At 50.9% G+C, this 19,982-nt stretch overlaps 1 protein-coding gene across 11 annotated transcripts in view; it reads left to right on the forward strand.

Annotated features, from left to right (window-relative positions):
- Positions 1-1,075: 1,075 nt before the first annotated feature.
- mta3 (metastasis associated 1 family, member 3) overlaps positions 1,076-19,982 on the forward strand; it is a 435,625-nt gene continuing 416,718 nt past the window's right edge. For 3 of the 11 annotated variants that reach the window (XM_072510285.1, XM_072510267.1, XM_072510276.1), the window contains exons 1-2: positions 2,290-2,310; positions 3,258-3,325. Coding sequence is in view for 6 of the 11 variants with exons in the window: in XM_072510293.1 (XP_072366394.1) it covers positions 2,268-2,310; positions 3,258-3,325 (111 nt within the window). In the remaining 5 variants the exon portion in view is untranslated. Of the gene's footprint in view, positions 1,340-2,101; positions 2,311-3,257; positions 3,358-19,982 lie in introns of those variants that run through there. The other 8 variants (XM_072510300.1, XM_072510268.1, XM_072510343.1 and 5 more) reach the window with 8 other exon arrangements.

Raw genomic sequence — 19,982 nt, forward strand, 5'->3', positions numbered from 1 at the left:
GAGCCAGGGAGGGGGGGGGGGTTGGGGAGCCAGGGAGGGTGGGGGGGGGGTTGGGGAGCCAGGGAGGGTGGGGGGGGGGGGTTGGGGAGCCAGGGAGGGGGGGGGGGGTTGGGGAGCCAGGGAGGGGGGGGGGGTTGGGGAGCCAGGGAGGGGGGGGGGGTTGGGGAGCCAGGGAGGGGGGGGGGGTTGGGGAGCCAGGGAGGGGGGGGGGGTTGGGGAGCCAGGGAGGGGGGGGGGGGTTGGGGAGCCAGGGAGGGGGGGGGGGGGTTGGGGGGGGGGGTTGGGGAGCCAGGGAGGGGGGGGGGGGTTGGGGAGCCAGGGAGGGGGGGGGGGGTTGGGAGCCAGGGAGGGGGGGGGGGGTTGGGGAGCCAGGGAGGGGGGGGGGGGGGTTGGGGAGCCAGGGAGGGGGGGGGGGGGGTTGGGGAGCCAGGGAGGGGGGGGGGGGGGTTGGGGAGCCAGGGAGGGGGGGGGGGGGGTTGGGGAGCCAGGGAGGGGGGGGGGGGGGTTGGGGAGCCAGGGAGGGGGGGGTTGGGGTTGGGGAGCCAGGGAGGGGGGGGGGGGGTTGGGGAGCCAGGGAGGGGGGGGGGGGGGGTTGGGGAGCCAGGGAGGGGGGGGGGGGGTTGGGGAGCAGGGAGGGGGGGGGGGTGGGAGCCAAGGAGGAGGGGGGGGGGTGGGGAGCCAAGGAGGAGGGGGGGGGGGTGGGGAGCCAAGGAGGAGGGGGGGGGGTGGGGAGCCAAGGAGGAGGGGGGGGGGGTGGGGAGCCAAGGAGGAGGGGGGGGGGTGGGGAGCCAAGGAGGAGGGGGGGTGGGGGGGGGTGGGGGAGCGGGGGGGGTGGGGAGCGGGGGGGTGGGGAGCGGGGGGGTGGGGAGCCAGGGAGTGGGGGAGAGGAGGCAGGGACTGGGGGGTATGGAGTGGGGGAGGGGAGGCAGGGAGTGGGGGAGGGGAGGCAGGGAGTGGGGGGAGGGGAGGCAGGGAGTGGGGGGAGGGGAGGCAGGGAGTGGGGGGAGGGGAGGCAGGGAGTGGGGGGAGGGGAGGCAGGGAGTGGGGGAGGGGAGGCAGGGAGTGGGGGAGGGGAGCCAGGGCGCCGAGTGGCCCTCTCGGCCACGGCTCCGCCACAACAGCAGGAGGCGACGTGAGGAGCAGGAAGCTCCCGGGCGGGCAGCCTCCCTCCTTGTGAAACCCTGAAAGACGGCGGGAGGCAGGAAAGCGGGAGAAGCACCGCCTCCTCCCCAAGCTCGGGTCCACCATCAGCTTCTCCCTAACCGGGTGGGGGGGTAGGTTTAAAAAAAAAACAATAATAAAGGGGGCGGAATGGCGGCAAATATGTACAGGGTCGGAGGTAGGTGCCAGTTGGTGTTTGTTTATTGATTTAAATTGGCGGCCGGGGGGGGGGGGGGGGAGAGAGATGATCAGTTTGTAAAATTGATCAAGAACTCGCCGACGTTATTGTTTATTAATTCGTCTTGTGCAACTACAGAAGTAAATGACACTTTTTAAAAAACGTGTGAATAAAAAACGGAAGAAAATATAATTGGGCAAGTTCACCGTCAGGACTCACTTGATGGAAGATTTCCACCCCCCCCCCAAAAAAAAACACGACTCTTTAATATTTTGCAAAGTTCCCCGAAGTGGTTGTTTGACTTTTTATTCGCACTAGTTGTGCGTGAGGCGGTGTTGGGGTTTTTTTGGGGGGGAGGGGGGGGGGGGGTCAATGACTCTGATCAAACACATTTCTTATCAGAGAGGAAAATGGCGAAGTGACACTTACTCACCCTCAGTGTTAGGCCTGTACCTTAACAACCCGGGGTGCGCTGCCACCGCTCCTCCCTCTTCCCCTTCAGTGGCAGAACAAAAGCCATCCCTCCCTCAATAATCACCCCCATTAATCCCAACCCAGTCTCTCTTCCCCTCCCCCGGTGAAACTGTGCACCCAAACAAAGGCTTCAGAAACCGCATTTATCTCGGGAGGAAAAGATGTCACCTTTCTCGAAGCACAACATTTTTTTTCTTCAAATTTTCACCCGAAATAGCACGGCTGCAGCATCACCGGGCAGATCATCAGCGTTAGGGCTGCCACCACTTTCTGTTAACCTGTAAGATGCCGGCCCATGATCTCCCTCATTCCCTCCCTTACCTCACTCTACCCGGGGGGATTTTCAGACAGCCATTTATTTGTCAACAACTCGTGTGAGGAGAAGCTTTATGTCACTGTGAATTGAAAGGCTAACGTTGGGATTTAGGAAAGAAACAACCGGTGTCCCAAGCCCATGGGGTGGTGGCTTAAAATACATTTTTTGAGCAAAGGGAAAAGTTAGTATCTTAAATGTTTTTTGTTGTTGTTGCTGCACCAGTATTGGAATTTCGAATATGTTGTGCTCAATTTGGGGAGGAAAAGAGATTATAGATAGTTTTCGTCACTTTGACTCCCATTAAGCCATGGATGCTGTGAGTGCTGTTCCATTTTTTTTTCTGGTCCCCCCCAATTTAATGCTGTTCGCATGTGAGCCAAGGTGGGTATACTAAGAACAACAGGAGGCCATTCATCCCCTCGAGCTTGGTTTGCATTCATTTTTTCAAGTCTGATCTGTTACTCAAATCCATTAACCTGCCATTGCTCCAACTCCCTCAATTCCCATACTGAACAAAAATCTGTTGAGCACAATTGACCTCAGCATTTGCTGCCTTTTGAGTTAGAAAATTACAGAAGCCCTAATTTTAGGATTATACCCACATGTTCTCGATTTCTCCCACCAAAGGCAGTGGTTTCTATCTAGCAAATCCTTTCAACATTTTGAACATCTCGATCAGGTTACCCCTCAATACTAAGGGAATACGAGTCAAGTTTATGCAATTTTATAATTTAACTTTCCGAGCCCCATTATTATATACGAGGGCCCTGATTTAACTCTGCAATTGGAGGAGTTATTAGCAAGTTAAAATATTGCCCAGAGTGCTGGCAGGTTTTTTAAATGTAGGAGCCCTTGGGGCTGAGGCCAGTTCGGCTTATTGTGGATGCCATCAGAACCAAGCTCAAATGTATCTTCACTTCAGTCACCAGGTCAGGAGCGGAAACCCTGGCTGATTTGATTCTTCTTAATTTGGCAGTACTGGGGTCATTTGTGACATGTGCTCTGTTACTACCAGAACGGAGATCAATACATTTTGGTCTTAACTACTAGCCTTTGGGAATTGCATGGAAACACTGTTGTTGGGAACGTTAATGTGACTTCACTGGATTTCATTTTTTTTTGTTACAGACTATGTTTACTTTGAAAACTCTTCCAGTAATCCTTACTTAATAAGAAGAATAGAAGAACTCAATAAGGTATTTTAAATGTGTGCGTAAGTTTTTTGAAGGTAATTCACTATAATTTCTCCCCTCTTCCATTTTCTTCCCATCACTATACTTTCTAGGCCATAGGATACTAGTAACTGAGAATACATGAGGCCTGTAGCTAGGTTTTTGCCTGTTCTGACTTCTCCAGCTGTCACAACGCATGCAATAAAATCCTGGGCAAACACACTTTTGTTTAGAACTATTTTATATAACTGCTTGTCTCCAATTATGCCAGATTTAGCTTAGTGGTAGCTCGCTTGCCTCTGAGTCACAAGACCATGAGTTTGTTTGACATTTCAGAGGTTTGAGCGTCCAGTCTAGACTAGTTTTGACTTCAGTGCTTAACATTTCATTGAAATATGGCATTATTTAAGGTGCTGTCTGCCCCTTGGGTTCAATTTTTTGAAAATGAGCAGGGAGGTTCTCTAACCAATGCCTCTAAAACAGGTTTTCTGGTCATTTTTCCCTCTTGATGATTTTTAAAAATTGGTTCATTAGGTCAGCTTTATTGCCCACCACTCATTGCCCTTGAGAAGGTGGTGGTGAGCTGCTGCTGACTTGAATTGCTACAGTGCATGTGGTGTAGATGCATCTACAGCGTTATTAGCAAGGGAGTTCCAGGATTTTGACCAAGCGATAGTGAAGGAATGACAATATAGGTCCATGGATGTCAGGATGGTGCATAGCTTGGAGGGGAAATGGTGGTGCTTACATATGTCTGCTCTGCTGCCTTTGTCCTTTTTGATGGTAGCAGGTCATGGGTTTGGAAGGTGATGTTTCAGGAACCTTGGTGAGCTGCTGCAGTACATCTTGTAAATCAGTGGTGGAGGGAATGAATGTTGATGGTGCTGAACGGGGTGGCAGTCAAGCAGGTACATTTGTCCCAATGGTGTTGGGCTTCTTGAGTGTTGTTGGAGTTGCACTCATCCAGGCACTCATCCATCACGTCTGATTTGTGCCTTGTAGATGGTGAACAGGCTTTGGGGAGTCAGGAAGTGAGTTACTCACCGCAGAATTCTCAGCTTCTGACCTTCTGTTGCCAGAGTATTGATGTGGCTAGTCAAGTTTATTTTCTGGCCAAAGGTAACCGGGTAGGTGCGTTTGGACATGGACTGCTTCGGTATCTGAGGCGTCGTGAATGGTGCTAAACGTTGTGAAATCATCAGCGAACATCCCCACTTCTGACCTTATGATGGGGGGGAGGTCATTGATGAAGTAGCTGAAGATGGTTGGGCCTCGGGCACAAACCTGAGTAACTCCTGCAGTGATGTCCTGGAACTGGGATGACTGACCTCCAAAAACCACATATCCTTTGTGCTAGATATGACTTCAACTGCTGGAGAGTTTCCCCCCTGATTTCCATGGACTCCAGTTTAGCTGGGGCTCCTTGATGCCACATTCAGTCAGATGCTGCCTTCATGTCAAGAATATTCACTTTCATCTCACTTCTTAAGTTCAGCTCTTTTGTCCATGTTTGGACCAAGGCTGTAATAAAGTCAGGAGCTGAGGCCATAGTGGAATTCTGAGTGTCAATGAGCAGGCTATTGCGAGGTAAGTTTTGCTTGATAGCATTGAAGAAGATCCCTTCATTAACTTTGCTGATGATGAAGAATAGACTGATGGGTGGTAATTGGCCGGGTTGGATTCACCTTCCTCTTTGTGGATCCTTGTTGTATATAAATGACTAACTTGGTGAGAGATTTAAACTGTGAGATACATAAAACATTAGTCTTTTTCAGTAGCATTTCCTTGTGCTATATTGTCCAATTTGATTACAGGCATCTGCCAAGTGATCTGACACTGGGTGCAAAGAATTGCACAAGCTATCTTGATACCACTTGCAATCAGTGGGAATATGCTTGGTTTTGTGATAACTTCACTTTAAAATCCAATCGTTACCAGAGCATCTTCAGATAATTCTTAAAATTCCACAAGTATTCATTCTTGGCCTCTTCCTCTTTCTGTATGTTGTCTCTTGGTAACAACTTCTGGAAACACGAATCAATTTCAACATGTACAGTACTCTCAAGGAGGCATATATGATACTTTCTTTATTGGCTGAGGTTTACAGTTTAAGAGCAGGAAGGTGATGGTAGAACTGCATAAATACTGGTTGGACTGCAGCTGGAGTACTTTGTATAGTTCTGATCAGTGCATCAGAGGAAGAATGTGATCACATTAGAGAGGGTACAGAGGAGATTTATGAACGTGATGCCATAAATTGAGAATTTTAACTGAGGAAAGATTGTTTTATTGTGAAACAGAGGAGGCTGAGAGGAAATTTTAATTGACTTGTTTAGAATTATGAGAGGCCTAGATAGAGTGGACAAAAAGAACCAACAGTAACCCCCCCCTAATGTTCGATGGCAACCAATTCTTGAAAGTGCATGAAAAACAATCCCCATGAATTGTAGAACTGTTTCATCCTCCCCCTCAGTTCCAACTTCACCTTCTCGAGAGTCAAAAATTCCAGTAGATCCCCTTGCCAAGCAGAGGCACAGGGTGTAGAAGCTGACCTCCATTCCAACAACCCACCTCTGGGCAATCAGCGAGGTGAAGGCTAAGACATCTGCCCCCGCACCTGCCTGCAGCCCTGGCTGGTCCGACACCCCGAAAATGGCTCCGAGGGGCCCTGGTTCCAAGGTAGTGAGATGGTAGGAGGCCCCCCCATGCCACCTGCACCCCCAAATACTTAAAGTGGGTTGCTGCCCTGCCGCAGGGCAGCACTTCCGCCCCCACCCGGGCACCACAAAGAAGTATTCACTTTTTCCCAGGTTTAATTTATATCCCGAAAAGGACCCAAACGTTCAGAGAATCTCCAATATACCCCCCATCGATTCACCTGGCTCTGATACATACAGTAATAGACACAATCCTGAGCTCCTCAGCACGATGGCCAGAGGCTCAATCGTTAACGCAAATAACAGAGGGGACATCGGACATCCCTGCCCGGTCGCCCAGTGCAGAGCGAAGTACCCCAAACTCGTATTGTTTGTGTGGACGCTCATCCTTGTTACTTGGAAAACAGCTGTACCCACTCCATGTATCTCGGCCCGATCCCAAATCTCTCAAGAACCGCAATCAAATATCCCATTCTACTCGATCAAATGCCCTTTCCGCATCTAGCGCAACCACCACCTCTCCTTCAGTTCCGCTGCCATCATGACTACTACATGACTACATTTAGCACCCTCCTAATATTAGAGAATAGCTGCCTCCCTTTCATGAACCCCGTCTGGCCCTCCCCTATCATCTTTAGGAAATACCACTCCAACCTAGCCGCCAGTACCGTCGCTAATATTTTCACACCCACATTCAGTTGCGATATAGGCCTGTACGACCTGCACTCCGTCGGGTCCTTATCTTTCTTCAGCAACAAGGAGATTGAGACCTGCCCCAATGTTTGTGGTAGCACCCCCTTCCCTAGCGCCTCCTCAAATAGCCCCACCATCAGCGACGCAACTTGTCCTTAAATTTCTTATAATACTCCATTGGGAACCAATCTGGTCCTGCCACCTTCCCTGACTGCATCCTCCCAATTGCCTCCTTTATCTCCTGTTCCCCTACCGACCTCTCCAATGTGGCCCTATCTTCCTCCCCCCAACCTCGGGTACTCCAGACCGTCCAAGAACTCCCACATCCCCTGATCTTCCCCCGGCAGCTCTGACCTACACAAAGTTTCATAGCACTCTTCAAATACCCTGTTAATCTGGCCCGGGGCCACCACCAATTTCCCTGTCCTGTCCCGCACCTGGATAATTTCCCTCGCCGCCACCTCCTTCCGAAGTTGGCCTGCCAACATACTCCCCACCTTGTCCCATACTCCATAAACCGCTCCCCTCACCCGCCTCAATTGGCACACCACCTTTTCCGTGGCTAACTGATGAAAACTAGCTCCCCCCCCATACCTCTGTTCACTAGCTGACTTAAGCTTGCGAGTGTGGGGGCCCCTGCCCAGGCCCCCCTCCCCGCCCCTCCCCTGCCCGGTCCCAGAAAAACAAAAAAAAATTGATATCCCCTTCAAACAGACAAATTCAGTGCAAACATACAAACCCCCAGAAAAAAAAGTCGCTACAGAAAAAAAAAAGGCAATAACCCCCCCCCCCCCTCCTTACCTCATCCAAAACAACAATTCTACCTCATTTTACATATAGCAGCATGAAATAAAAAATACAACTATATACATTCTTCCATGTCCTCTCCCTCGGTCCAAGACCAGTCCTCAGTCCCATTCTTCACTTCTGCCCCAATCCTTCCGCCTTCACTAACGCCTCCGCCGCTTCCACTGTCTCGATATAAATGTCTCTGGAGCTGTTGGCCACCCTCAACTTCGCTGGGTACACTACGCCAAACCGCACACCGCTGTTATACAATGCCGTCTTCACTCGGCCGAAGGTTGCCCGTCTCCTCGCCAACCCCACAGTTAAGTTCTGGTATATACGTGTACCAGTCCAGCCCACTGCACCTTCGGCTTTTGCTTCACCCAACTCGGTACCCGTGGAATTAATCAATCACTGCTCCTGGCGGCTCATTCGTCTTTGGTTTAGGCCTCAATGACCGATGAACCCTATCCATGTTTGTACCAGGAGGGATCTTCTCCTTCCCCGACCATCTCCGTAAACATCTTGGCAAAGTACTCAGTCGACCTCGGGCGCTCCACCCCTTCGGGCAGGCCCACGATCCTCGAGTTTTGCCGCCTTGATCTGTTTTCCAGATGCTCCAAATTAGCTCGCAGCCCTTTGTTGGCCTTGACCACCCTCTGCAGCCCTCACCCATCGAGGTGAGTTGATCGTTGTGCTGCAACATGGCTTCCTCCATTCCCTTCATTTTCTCACCCTGCTCCCGCACCTTGGCTGATGCCTTCGACACAGCCACCTTCACCGGGGCAATTGCCTCCTCCACCAGCACCTTCAGCGGCGCCACCATCTCCTTCCTCATCACCTCCATGTGCTTTGCAAACAGATTCAAAGCCATCATCTCGGTCATCTTTTCTGCCGTAAGCAGTGCGGCCCAACCCAGCCACCAAGCCTCCGCCATCTTTCTAGCAACCAAGCTGACCCTTTCGCTCGACGGCGAACCTTCACGCACTCCCTTCTTCACGGCAGCTTTCTTTTGGTTTTTCGACATCCCCCTCTTTCCCTATGCCCTCCTGCACTCAATTGCGAAACAATTGCCCCTGAACCGGGTCTTAAACTCTTTAAAAAAATTAAAAAAATCACGCCTCGAGCTGGAGCCGCCCAACGTGCAACTTCCTCCTACATGCCGCCACCGGAAGTTGGCTCAACCCCTGTCCATTTTTAAACATACTTCATAAACCCGCCTCTTTTAGGAAGCCTTTGGCTACCCCCAAGTAATATTACCTCTCTCATCAGTTTTTCCTTTTGCCTCTTTAGGACAATTTCCCATAATAATGATGCTATATAAATGCAATTTAGATCAAACTTTTAGTGGTGTGTGAATAAATAGTTCATAGCAGAGTCCTTCATTCATAGGTCTTGATGATGGCATTCAAACCATGTTTAGCAGTTCCTTGAAGATTTTAGTCTGCACTGAATTTACCAACCAGCACAAAATACTACTTGCATCCCATTTTACCCTGGTGGTTAAAACTGTGGACATTCAACTTAACTGGTGACTGATAGAATTCCATCATTAGTACTTGCATTAATTCAAAAGACACAGTTCAGAGAGTTTTGCTCTTCCTGGGTCAGAGTATTTTACAGTCATGAAGTGTTACTCATGTGAAATGGGTGAAGCACAAGGAAATGGCACTGTCAGTCCTGTTTCATTAGAGGGTCAGCTCCATTTCAGCTGATCATGAAACAAGTGATTACAGAAAAATCTTATCTGCTGCTCAGAAAGATTCACATCTTAGTGTACCTCTCAGAGCACTTGAAGGTCTGCTGGTTTTGTATTTGTACTAAGGATAAAGTTATTGGAACAGTTAGAAAGGCATGGACTAACCAGTGACACTCATCACAAACTTGTAAAAGGTAGTTTTTGAAGGAGATGGGGCAGGAGTAGACCATTCAGCCCATCCAGCCTGCTCTGCTATTCAGTATGAGCATTGCTGATCTTGGGTTTCAATTCCACTTTCCTCTTGATTTCTTTACACACCAAAAATTTGTGTTTCAACCTTAAATATATTCAATGATGGTGCACCCTCAACTCTGGGTTTGGGAATTCCAAAGATTTACAACCATTTTCTAATGTTCTTTTGTTCGACGTGCTGTTAATGACTTATTTGAGTCTTTGAGGTAGGGTTTAACATCAACTTTATTCGGAACATAAAGAATAACTACATCGAGAATGAAACTTTATTCTTGCCACGCGGCTGCAAGGAGAACCTGATCATGGTAGTCATCTGATCTTGCATCACTTCCCCAAGATGACGTGAACTGTCTAATTTGTGTATTCACATTAACCCCTTTCGCTACATCTCTCTCCAAGTCTCTGACTTAATCTCTGATTCACAGAGATAACTGCTGTGGTTTCAGCAGTCTACCCAGCCGTGTTCTCAGCTCTCGGAGAAGATTTGAGAATTTGAGCTGTTCATACATTCTCTCGAACTCTGTTGGGCAGGATGAGAATTGTCAGAGGATGCCTGTCACAGTCCAGGCCATATTCCAGGTCTGAAGAACTGGTCAATTCTGTGGAAGATCGCCTTCTTGTCAAAACTAGTACATTCTGTTCCTTCGCACTCTACCATTTTCTGTCTCCACAAGGTAGGATCACGGATCATAGGTGTGTTTTCTCAAAAATTTGGCCATGATGAGTCAAATCAACATTGATTCTCCAGGCTGGAGGCTGGTATTTTATGTACTCTGGGGCGATTATTGTAGTTCTGCATTTGACTAGAACCTTACTCATTTTCTTCTCCCTCACCGTGCCCAAATCTGCTGCTGTCAGGGCATAAGTGTGTGCGGAAGGTTCGAGCCCTCAGCCTTCTTCCCATTAAAAGCTCGCACAAAGCCAGACCACTCTGCGCGGGGTGGAACGAAAACTTAGTGGCAGGTCAATAACATTGTTCTGCTCAAATTAAGCCTTTTAGCCTTACTATTAGCTTGTGCAAATCTCAGCGAGCTAATTGTGTGGACAAACCCGCAAGATTCAGTCAACTCCCTGAAGTATTCGTCAGCAAACTATGGGCTGTTGTCCAAAATGGTGAGGTCTGAAACGTGGCAAATATTTAATTCAGTGACACAATGACTGCCTCAGACGTATGACCATGTTGACCGTTTACCGCTTTCCACTTTGAATAGTAGTCGAATGCTATCCAAAAATGTTTCCTCTGAGTTCAAAAGATTCAATCCCAAGACGTTCCTGTCTCTGTCTCTGTCGAAATGAGGATGCCGGACTTCCGGTGGCGACCATGGAGTGAGTGGTCACACGTTTGGTGGCTCCCGCTCGAGGTGGAATGTTCTAGTCATTCCCCACCTGATTTAAGGGGTGTTTGCTGGCGAGTGGTGTATAAGCACTGAAGGGTTGCAATACTCCTGTCGGGGCCGGTTTATGGCTGACCAAACGAGGAATGTAACAAAAAAGAGACAGCAGCTTGACTGCGAGAATAGTCGAGCTGGGACACAGAAAAAGATGGCAGAAGGCCCTGGGGCACCGTTGCCTGCCTCGTGGTCTACAGAGCAGCTCACAAATTTTTTGAACAAGTTCCAGTAGCAGAGGAAAGAGGCCTCCGAGGACCTGGCTAAGGTGGTGGAGCCTCTTAGGGCAGCTATCGAGAGAGTGGAGCACAGACGGTAGGCGCAGGACCTTGCACTCCAGAAGGTGGATGAATCGATGGGGGAGCATGAGGACTGGCTAATCTTGCTTGAGGCAGAGATGGTGCTGGTGGCAGATAGCCAAAAGAGGTTGAGGGAGAAGGTGGAGGACCTCAGGAACTGCTCTAGAAGGCAGAATCTCAAGATCGTGTGGATACCTGAGGAGATCGAAGGAATGCAGGCCGCTAAATATGTGGCAAATATACTGGAGACGCTGATGGGGACGCTGAAGGCGGGGGAGCTGCCGCGTGCGATGGTAATGAGGATGCATCATTTTTTTGATAAGGAGAAAATCATGAAATGGCAGACGAAGGAGTGCACCTGGGAGGAGAGCAAGCTGAGAATATACCAGGAACTGGGTGTGGAGCTGGCCGAGCGCCGAGCTGGCTACAATCGGATCAATGGTGCCATCAAGGAGGGGGTGAAGTCACTCCCAAGTGAGAGTCCGACACGGTGACACAATGGTTAGCACTTCTGCATCACAGCGCCAGGGACCCAGGTTTAATTCCGGCCTTGGGTCACTGCCTGTGTGGAGTTTGCACTTTCTCCCCGTGCCTGCGTAGGTTTTCTCTGGGTGCTCCGGTTTCCTCACATAGTCCAAAGATGTGCAGGTTAGATCAATTGGCCAAGCTAAATTGCACCTCCATGTCCAAAAAGATGTGTCGGTTAGATTAAGCGGTTAATGGGATAGGGTGGGAGAGTGAGCTTGGGTGAAGTACACTGTCAGAGGGTCAGTGCAGACTCATGGGCTGAATGGTCTCCTGCACTATAAGGATAAAATGATTCTAAGTGAGGGATGTTGGTCACACATCGAAATCGGTAGTTTTATTTTGGTAAGTCTGAGGAGGCGAGTGAGTTTATGAGAGACTGGGAGGAGTGTGAGGACACTGAACTGTGGAGATGTTAAATGTGGGTTTATAGGATGGGTGGATTGGTGAATTGTATGAGAATAGAAGCGGAGAAGTGAGTGTGTTTTCGTTTAGGTTTGGGTTTCGGGATATGGGGGTTGAGGGGCGGATTTAAGGAAGAGGGGTAAACTGAGGCCCCGGGTTGGGAGGGGGGGCGGGCACATGCTAGCTGGTTAGCTAGTTAACGGGAGTGAAATGGGGGCTCGAAGGAGGAGGGAGGGATGGGTTGGTTTTCGGTTTGGTTTTTGGGGGGAGAAGTGGAGGGATGCTGATGTAGAAAATGTTGGTGTGGCGCAGTTGATTGAGGAGGGATGGAGGTGGACATCTTGGGGAGGACCCGGAGATGTATGGGGCATGGACTGGGTGGGCGGCATTGGGTAAAGAAGGGAAATGGCTAACCGGCAAGGAAGTGGAGGCAAAGAGCCCCCCCTTCTTGACCCGGTTGATTATGTGGCATGCGCAGGGGCTGAACAGGCCGGTTAAATGGTCGCGTGTTTTCGCACACTTAGAGGTGGATGTTGTGTTTCTTCAGGAGATGCAACTGAATCTGGGGGATCAGACGAGGCTGAGGAAGGGGCGATGCAGGTGTTCCACTTGGGGTTGGATATGAAGACTAGGGGAGTGGCCTTTGAGGTTGGCAGTATCGTAGCCGGCCCTGGAGCAGGTACTTGATGGTTAGCGGGAAGTTGGAGGGGAAACCTGTGGTGCTATTGAATGTTTATGCCCCAAACTGGGATGACGTGGATTTTTTGAGGCAGGTTTTAGGGAAGATTCCGGACGTCGACACACATCGGCTGATTATGGAGGGAGATTTCAATACGGTTCTGGATCTTAGGTTAGACCGGTCGTGCCCTAGGTCCCTGAAGGTCATCAACTATGTGGAACGTATGCGAACCTGTGGAACCTGTGGCGGTTTGGGAGGTGAAGGAGTTTTCGTACTTTTTGTCACAGTAGGCTTCAATGAAGTTAGTGTGAAAAAACCGGCACCTAAGGGGAGGCCGGTACGGGCTTTGTACTGGATAAGGCGCTGTTGGCGGGGGTAGTTGATTCAGAGTATTCGGGGATCGTGGATTCTGACCACGCGCCGCACCGGGTGGATCTGCGGGTGGTGTATGGGGAGGCTGAGCACCTGCAGTTGAGGCTGGATATGGGATTGCTGGCGGACAAAGGTCATCTGTGAGACGGCGAGGGTGGCCATTCAAATTTATGTGGAGCTGAATAATGCAGGGGAGGCCATGGCCTCCACGCTGTGAGAGGCATTGAAGGCAGTAGTAAGGGGGCAATTTATTTTGATTCGGGCACATAGGGAGAGCGTGGAATGGGAGGAGAGACGGAGGTGAATTGAGGACATCCTGAGGGTGGACGGTAGATATTTGGTAGATCTGGAGGAGGTGTCACCCAAGGAGAGACCGATGATCCAGGCAGAGTTTGGGTTTATGTCCATGGAAAAGGCGGTTACGGCAGCTGTGGAGGGCCAGAGAGGCTGTTTATGAGTACGGGGAAAAAAGAGAGCAGGTATTGGCACATCAGTTGAGGAAGCAGGCAGTGTTGAGAGAGATTGGAAGGGTGAGGGATCAGAGAGGCACAGTGGTGTCGGAGCCAGAGGGGGTGAATGGGGTCTTTGAGGCCTTCTATCGAAGGCTGTATGCATTGGAGCCACTGATCGGGGAGGAGGATATGAGACCGTTCTTCGACAGGCTGGAGTTCCCAAGAGTGGAGGATTTAGATTTATTGTGTACCGAGATACAGTGAAAGTATTGTTCTGCATACCTTCCAGACAGATTGTTCCATTCATGAAAAACATAGCACATATGGTAAATACACAATGTAAATACATGGACATAGACATTGAGTGAAGCATACTGAATGTAGAGCTATAACAGTAGAAATATGTGTAGAGAGATCAGTTCAGTCCATATGAGGGCCATTCAGGAGTCTGGTAACAGCGGGGAAGAAGCTGTTTTTGAATCTGTTGGTGTGTGTTCTCCGACTTCTATACCTTCTGCCTAATGGAAGAGGGTGGAAGAAAGAATAATCTGGGTGGGAGGGATCTTTGATTATGCTGTCCGCTTTCCCAAGGCAGCAGGAGGTGTAGACAGTCAATGGATGGGAGGTGGGTTCACGTGATGGACTGGGCTGTGTTCATGACTCTCTGTAGTTTCTTATGGTCTTGGGTCGAGCAGTTGCCATACCAGGCTACGATGTAGCCAGATAGGATGCTTTCTATGGTGCATCTGTTAAAATTGGTAAGAGTCATTGTGAGCATGCTGGATTTCCTTAATTTCCTGAGGAAGTATAGGCACTGTTGTGCTTTCTTGGTCATAGCGTCGATGTGGGTGGACCAGGACAGATGTGAGGCGATGTTTACACCTAAGAATTTGAAGCTGTCAACCATCTCCCCCACGGCACCATTGATGCAGACAGGGGGCGGGATTCTCCGACCCCCCGCCGGGTCGGAGAATCCCCGAGGGGCGACATGAATCCCGCTCCGCCGCCAGCTGCCGTATTCTCTGGTGCCGGTTTTCTGGCGGGGGCGGAGATCACGCCGTGCCGGTTGGGTGCTGTTGGCAGCGGGCCCCCTAGCAATTCTCCGGGCCCCGATGGGCCGAGCGGCCGTCTGTTTCTGGCCAGCCCCGCCGGCGTGGATTGGACATGGTCCAACACTGCGAGACCTGGCTGGTAGGCCGGCTGGTGCAGTTGTTGGGGAGGCGCGGGGGGATCCGGCCCCGGGGAGGGCCCCCACGGTGGCCTGGCCCGCGATCGGGGCCCACTGATCTGTGGGCGGGCCTGGGCCGTGGGGGGACTCTTTCCTTCCGTGCCGCCCTCTACAGGGCTCCGCCATGGTCGGCGCGGAGATGACACCCCCCTGCGCATGCACTAGAATACGCCGGCCGGTCTGCGCATGCACGGAACCACGGCAGCGGTTCTGCACATGCACTAGCTTGCGCCGGTTGGTGCGGTGCCAACCCCTCCGCCGCCGGTCTAGTCCAAGGAAGTGCACTTCTGGTCGGACCGACACCGGAGTAGTTCGCACCGCTTTTTACGCCGGCGCGGGTCAGCGCGGGGATTCGGGAGAATCCCGCTTAGGGTGTGTACGACACTTCGCTTCCTGAAGTAGGTGACCAGCTCCTTCGTTTTGCTGACATTAACGGACAGACTATTGCCTCTAGGTTCTCTATATCAATCCTGTACCCTGACTCATCGTTGTTTGAGATCCGACCCACTACGGTCGTGTCATCAGCAAACATGTAGATGGAATTGGAGCCGTCAGTGATGGTGGTGGCATACTCATCTAGGTTGGCCACTGAGTTCTTGGATGTGGACCAGTCCACTGACTCCAATCAGTCGTGTAGCAGCTATACAGTGCAGTACAGGCCCTTCGGCCCACGATATCGTTCTATGTTCTTCCGTTGTCTTGGACCAGTATTGCACAGTTTTAACTGGATTCTCCTACTTAAGTTACTGCTTACGGGAGAAGGAGCACAGACTTGTGATCCGATTTTCCAAAATGGGGTCAGGGGTTGGTCGGTAGGTCCCCTTGACGTTTGTGTAGCAGTGGTCAATGATGTTGGGGCCCCTGGTGGGGCAGGAGATGTGTTGGTGGAATTTTGTCAGTACACTCTTGAGGTTGGCCTGGTTAAAGTCTTCGGCCACGATGAACAAGGCCTCTGGGTATTGTTGCATAATTGTTTATAGCGGTGTACAATTCATCAAACGCCGCCTTCACTTCCATCTGGGGTTGGAATGTAGTCCGCTGTGATGATGGCAGAAGTGAACTCCCGTGGAAGGTAGTCTGTTCGACACTTCACAGTCAGGTGTTTCATGTCTGGGGAGCAGTATGTCTGAACACCAGGAGGTGTTGATGAAGAGGCAAACCCCTCCACCCTTCGCCTTACCCGAAGGGCGCCGTGCAGTCTAATCTGGTGTATTGAGAAGCCCTCCGGTTGGATGGCACAATCTGGCGAGACAGGAGTGAGCGATGTTTCTGTGAAACCGGCCTCTCCAGGTCGGACAGGCTCACGTGGTTGGGAGCCGGTTCGGATGCTCCATAGGCCAGGTCGGGCACTCCAGGGGCTTTGTCAATTTCTGGTCGGGGTCGTGCCTCTGCGTCGGGCCTCTTCCGCTTCCAGATCGAGGTGAGGGCCGGATCACTGGATGTGTCCTACCGGGTCGGGTCATGTGGGTCGGTCCACGAACGTCGGACGATCACCAGACCTGTAAGTAAATGTCAAAGAATATGGTTAGAGATTATATTAGTTTAAGAATAAGTTTTAATAGGTTGGTACGGTTATAGTAACCTTTATTAGTGTCACAAGTAGGCTTACACTAACTGCAATGACGTTGCTGTGAAAATCCCCTAGTCCCCACACTCTGGCGCCTGTTCGGGTACACTGAGGGAGAATTCAGAATGTCCAATTCACCTAACAGCACGTCTTTCGAGACTTGTGGGAGGAATTTGGAGCACCTGGAGGAAACCCACACGGACACGAAGAGAACGTGCAGACAGTGACTCAAGCCGGGAATCGAAACTGGGACCCTGGCGCTGTGAAGCAACCGTGCTAACCACTGTGCTACCGTGCCGCCCATAAAAGATGAAGGAAGAGGATCTGGGGGGAGGACGAGAAGGAGACGTTGCAGAGAGTCGGCAAGCTCCGGCGGTGTCAAGTGATGAGAAGGTGCAGGGATTGGGGGCCCCGATTGGGCTGAGGGACAGACCCGGAGTAGTGTGAGTCACATCATCCGATTTCACTGGTTTTAAAAAAAATATATTTTATTCAAAATTTTTGGCCAACCATAACAGTACATTGTGTATCTTTCACACAGTAATATAACAATATAAATAACAATGGCCAGTTTTTTAAACAAGAAATAAATAATATATAAACAACATCAAAATTGAAAAAAACAAAACTAAATGGCAACTGCCTTGTCCCAAATAAATACCCTCCAAAAAATACAATTCAGCCGTCCAGTATACAATTACCTATTACAACAACCTATACATATTATACTTATACACTAACATCCCTGAGAGTCCTTCTGGTTCCTCCTCCACCTCTTCTCCCCCCCCCCCCCCCCCGGGTTGCTGCTGCTGTCTTCTTCTTTTCCATTCCCTCTATCTTTCTGTGAGGTATTGGACGAACGGTTGCCACCGCCTGGTGAACCCTTGAGCCGATCCCCTTAGGACGAACTTAATCCGTTCCAGCTTTATAAACCCTGCCATGTCATTTATCCAGGTCTCCACACCCGGGGGCTTGGCTTCCTTCCACATCAACAGTATCCTGCGCCGGGCTACTAGGGACGCAAAGGCCAAAACATCAGCCTCTTTCGCCTCCTGCACTCCCGGCTCTGCTGCAACCCCGAATATAGCCAACCCCCAGCTTGGTTTGACCTGGACCCCCACCACCTTCGAAAGCACCTTTGTCACCCCCACCCAAAACCCCTGTAGTGCCGGACATGACCAGAACATGTGGGTGTGATTCGCTGGGCTTCTCGAGCATCTCGCACACCTATCCTCTACTCCAAAAAATTTACTGAGCCGTGCTCCAGTCATATGCGCCCTGTGTAACACCTTAAATTGTATCAGGCTTAGCCTGGCACACGAGGACGATGAGTTTACCCTACTTAGGGCATCAGCCCACAGCCCCTCCTCAATCTCCTCCCCCACCTCTAACTTCCCATTTCCCTTTCAGCTCATCTACCATAATCTCCCCCTCGTCCCTCATTTCCCTATATATGTCTGATACCTTACCGTCCCCCACCCATGTCTTTGAGATCACTCTGTCCTGCACCCCCTGCGTCGGGAGCTGCGGGAATTCCCTCACCTGTTGCCTCGCAAAAGCCCTCAGTTGCATATACCGGAATGCATTCCCCTGGGGCAACCCATATTTTTCGGTCAGCGCTCCAGACTTGCAAACGTCCCATCTACAAACAGATCTCTCAATTGTGTTACTCCTGCTCTTTGCCATGTTCCAAATCCCCCATCCATTCTCCCCGGAGCAAACCTATGGTTATTTCTTATCGGGGACCACACCGAGGCTCCCGTCTTTCCCCTATGCCGTCTCCACTGCCCCCAAATTTTCAGAGTAGCCACCACCACCGGGCTTGTGGTGTATTTCTTCGGTGAGAACGGCAACGGCGCCGTCACCATAGCTTGTAGGCTAGTCCCCCTGCAGGACGCCCTCTCCAATCTCTTCCACGCCGCTCCCTCCTCTTCTCCCATCCACTTACATACCATTGAGATATTGGTGGCCCAGTAGTACTCACTTAGGCTCGGTAGTGCCAGCCCCCCCCCTATCCCTACTACGCTGCAAAAATCCCTTCCTCACTCTCGGGGTCTTCCCGGCCCACAGAAAACTCATGATACTCTTCTCAATCCTTTTGAAAAAAGCCTTCGTGATCACCACCGGGAGGCACTGAAACACAAAGAGGAATCTCGGGAGGACCACCATTTTAACCGCCTGCACCCTCCCTGCCAGTGACAGGGATACCATGTCCCATCTCTTGAAGTCCTCCTCCATCTGTTCCACCAACCGCGTTAAATTTAACCTATGCAATGTACCCCAATTCTTGGCTATCTGGATCCCCAAGTAGCGAAAGTCCCTTGTTACCTTCCTCAGCGGCAAGTCCTCTATTTCTCTGCTCTGCTCCCCTGGATGCACCACAAACAACTCACTTTTCCCCATGTTCAGTTTATATCCTGAAAATTCTCCAAACTCCCCAAGTATCCGCATTATCTCTGGCATCCCCTCCGCCGGGTCCGCCACATACAACAACAAATCGTCCGCATACAGAGATACCCGGTGTTCTTCTCCTCCCCTGGGTACTCCCCTCCACTTCCTGGAACCCCTCAATGCTATTGCCAGGGGCTCTATCGCCAGTGCAAACAATAATGGGGACAGAGGACATCCCTGCCTCGTCCCTCTATGGAGCCGAAAATACGCAGACCCCCGTCCATTCGTGACCACGCTCGCCATCGGGGCCCTATACAGCCGCTGTATCCATCTAATATACTCATCTCCAAAGCCAAATCTCCTCAACACCTCCCACAAATAATCCCACTCCACTCTATCAAATGCTTTCTCGGCATCCATTGCCACCACTATCTCCGCTTCCCCCTCTGGTGGGGGCATCATCATTACCCCTAGCAGCCTCCGTATATTCGTATTCAGCTGTCTCCCCTTCACAAACCCACCGATTTCACTGTTAAATGAAGATGCAAAGGTGTTGGCGTCACAGATAGAGGGACGCATCCCGGGTGTGATAGGAGAGGATCGGGCAGAGTTTGTGAATGGCCGAGTGTTGACAAATGTATGCAGATTGCTCAACGTCATTATGATGCTCGATGAGGGGCAGGAAGCGGAAGTGGTGGCGGCAATGGATGCTGAGAAGACTTTTGACTGGGTTGAGTGGACGTATCAGTTGGTGTTGGGTTGGTTTGGATTTGGGCAGGAATTTGTGGATCGGGTAGGCTGTTGTATAAGATGCCGAAGACTCGTGTCGGGACGAACATGATCAGTTTGGAGTACTTTGGACGACACCGGGACGACGCAGGGGTGCCTGCCCTCCCTGCTGCTTTTTGCTCTGGCGATAGAGCCATTGGTGGTGGCGCTCAGGGCGATGGGGTGGAGGGGGACTGAACGGGGAGGGGTCAAACATAGGGTCTCTTTGTATGCACACGATCTCCTGTTGTACATTTCCTACCCGGTGGGGAATTTTGGTAGGATCATAGGGATCCTAGGGGAGTTTGACCGTTTCTCAGGATATACATTGAATATGGAGAAAAAGTGAGGTGTTCCTGATAAATGCCAGGGGCAGGAGGAGAGGCTGGGTGAGTTGCCATTTCACGTGGTAGGGGTGAGTTTCCGCTATCTTGGGACACAGTGTTGGGGCCCAGCTGCACAAGTTGAACTTGGCGCGGATTGGTGGAGAGTATGAAGACGGACTTCAAGAGGTGGGATG

The sequence above is a fragment of the Scyliorhinus torazame genome, chromosome 1 (assembly GCF_047496885.1).
Source record: "Scyliorhinus torazame isolate Kashiwa2021f chromosome 1, sScyTor2.1, whole genome shotgun sequence".
Taxonomy (NCBI): Eukaryota; Metazoa; Chordata; class Chondrichthyes; order Carcharhiniformes; family Scyliorhinidae; genus Scyliorhinus; species Scyliorhinus torazame.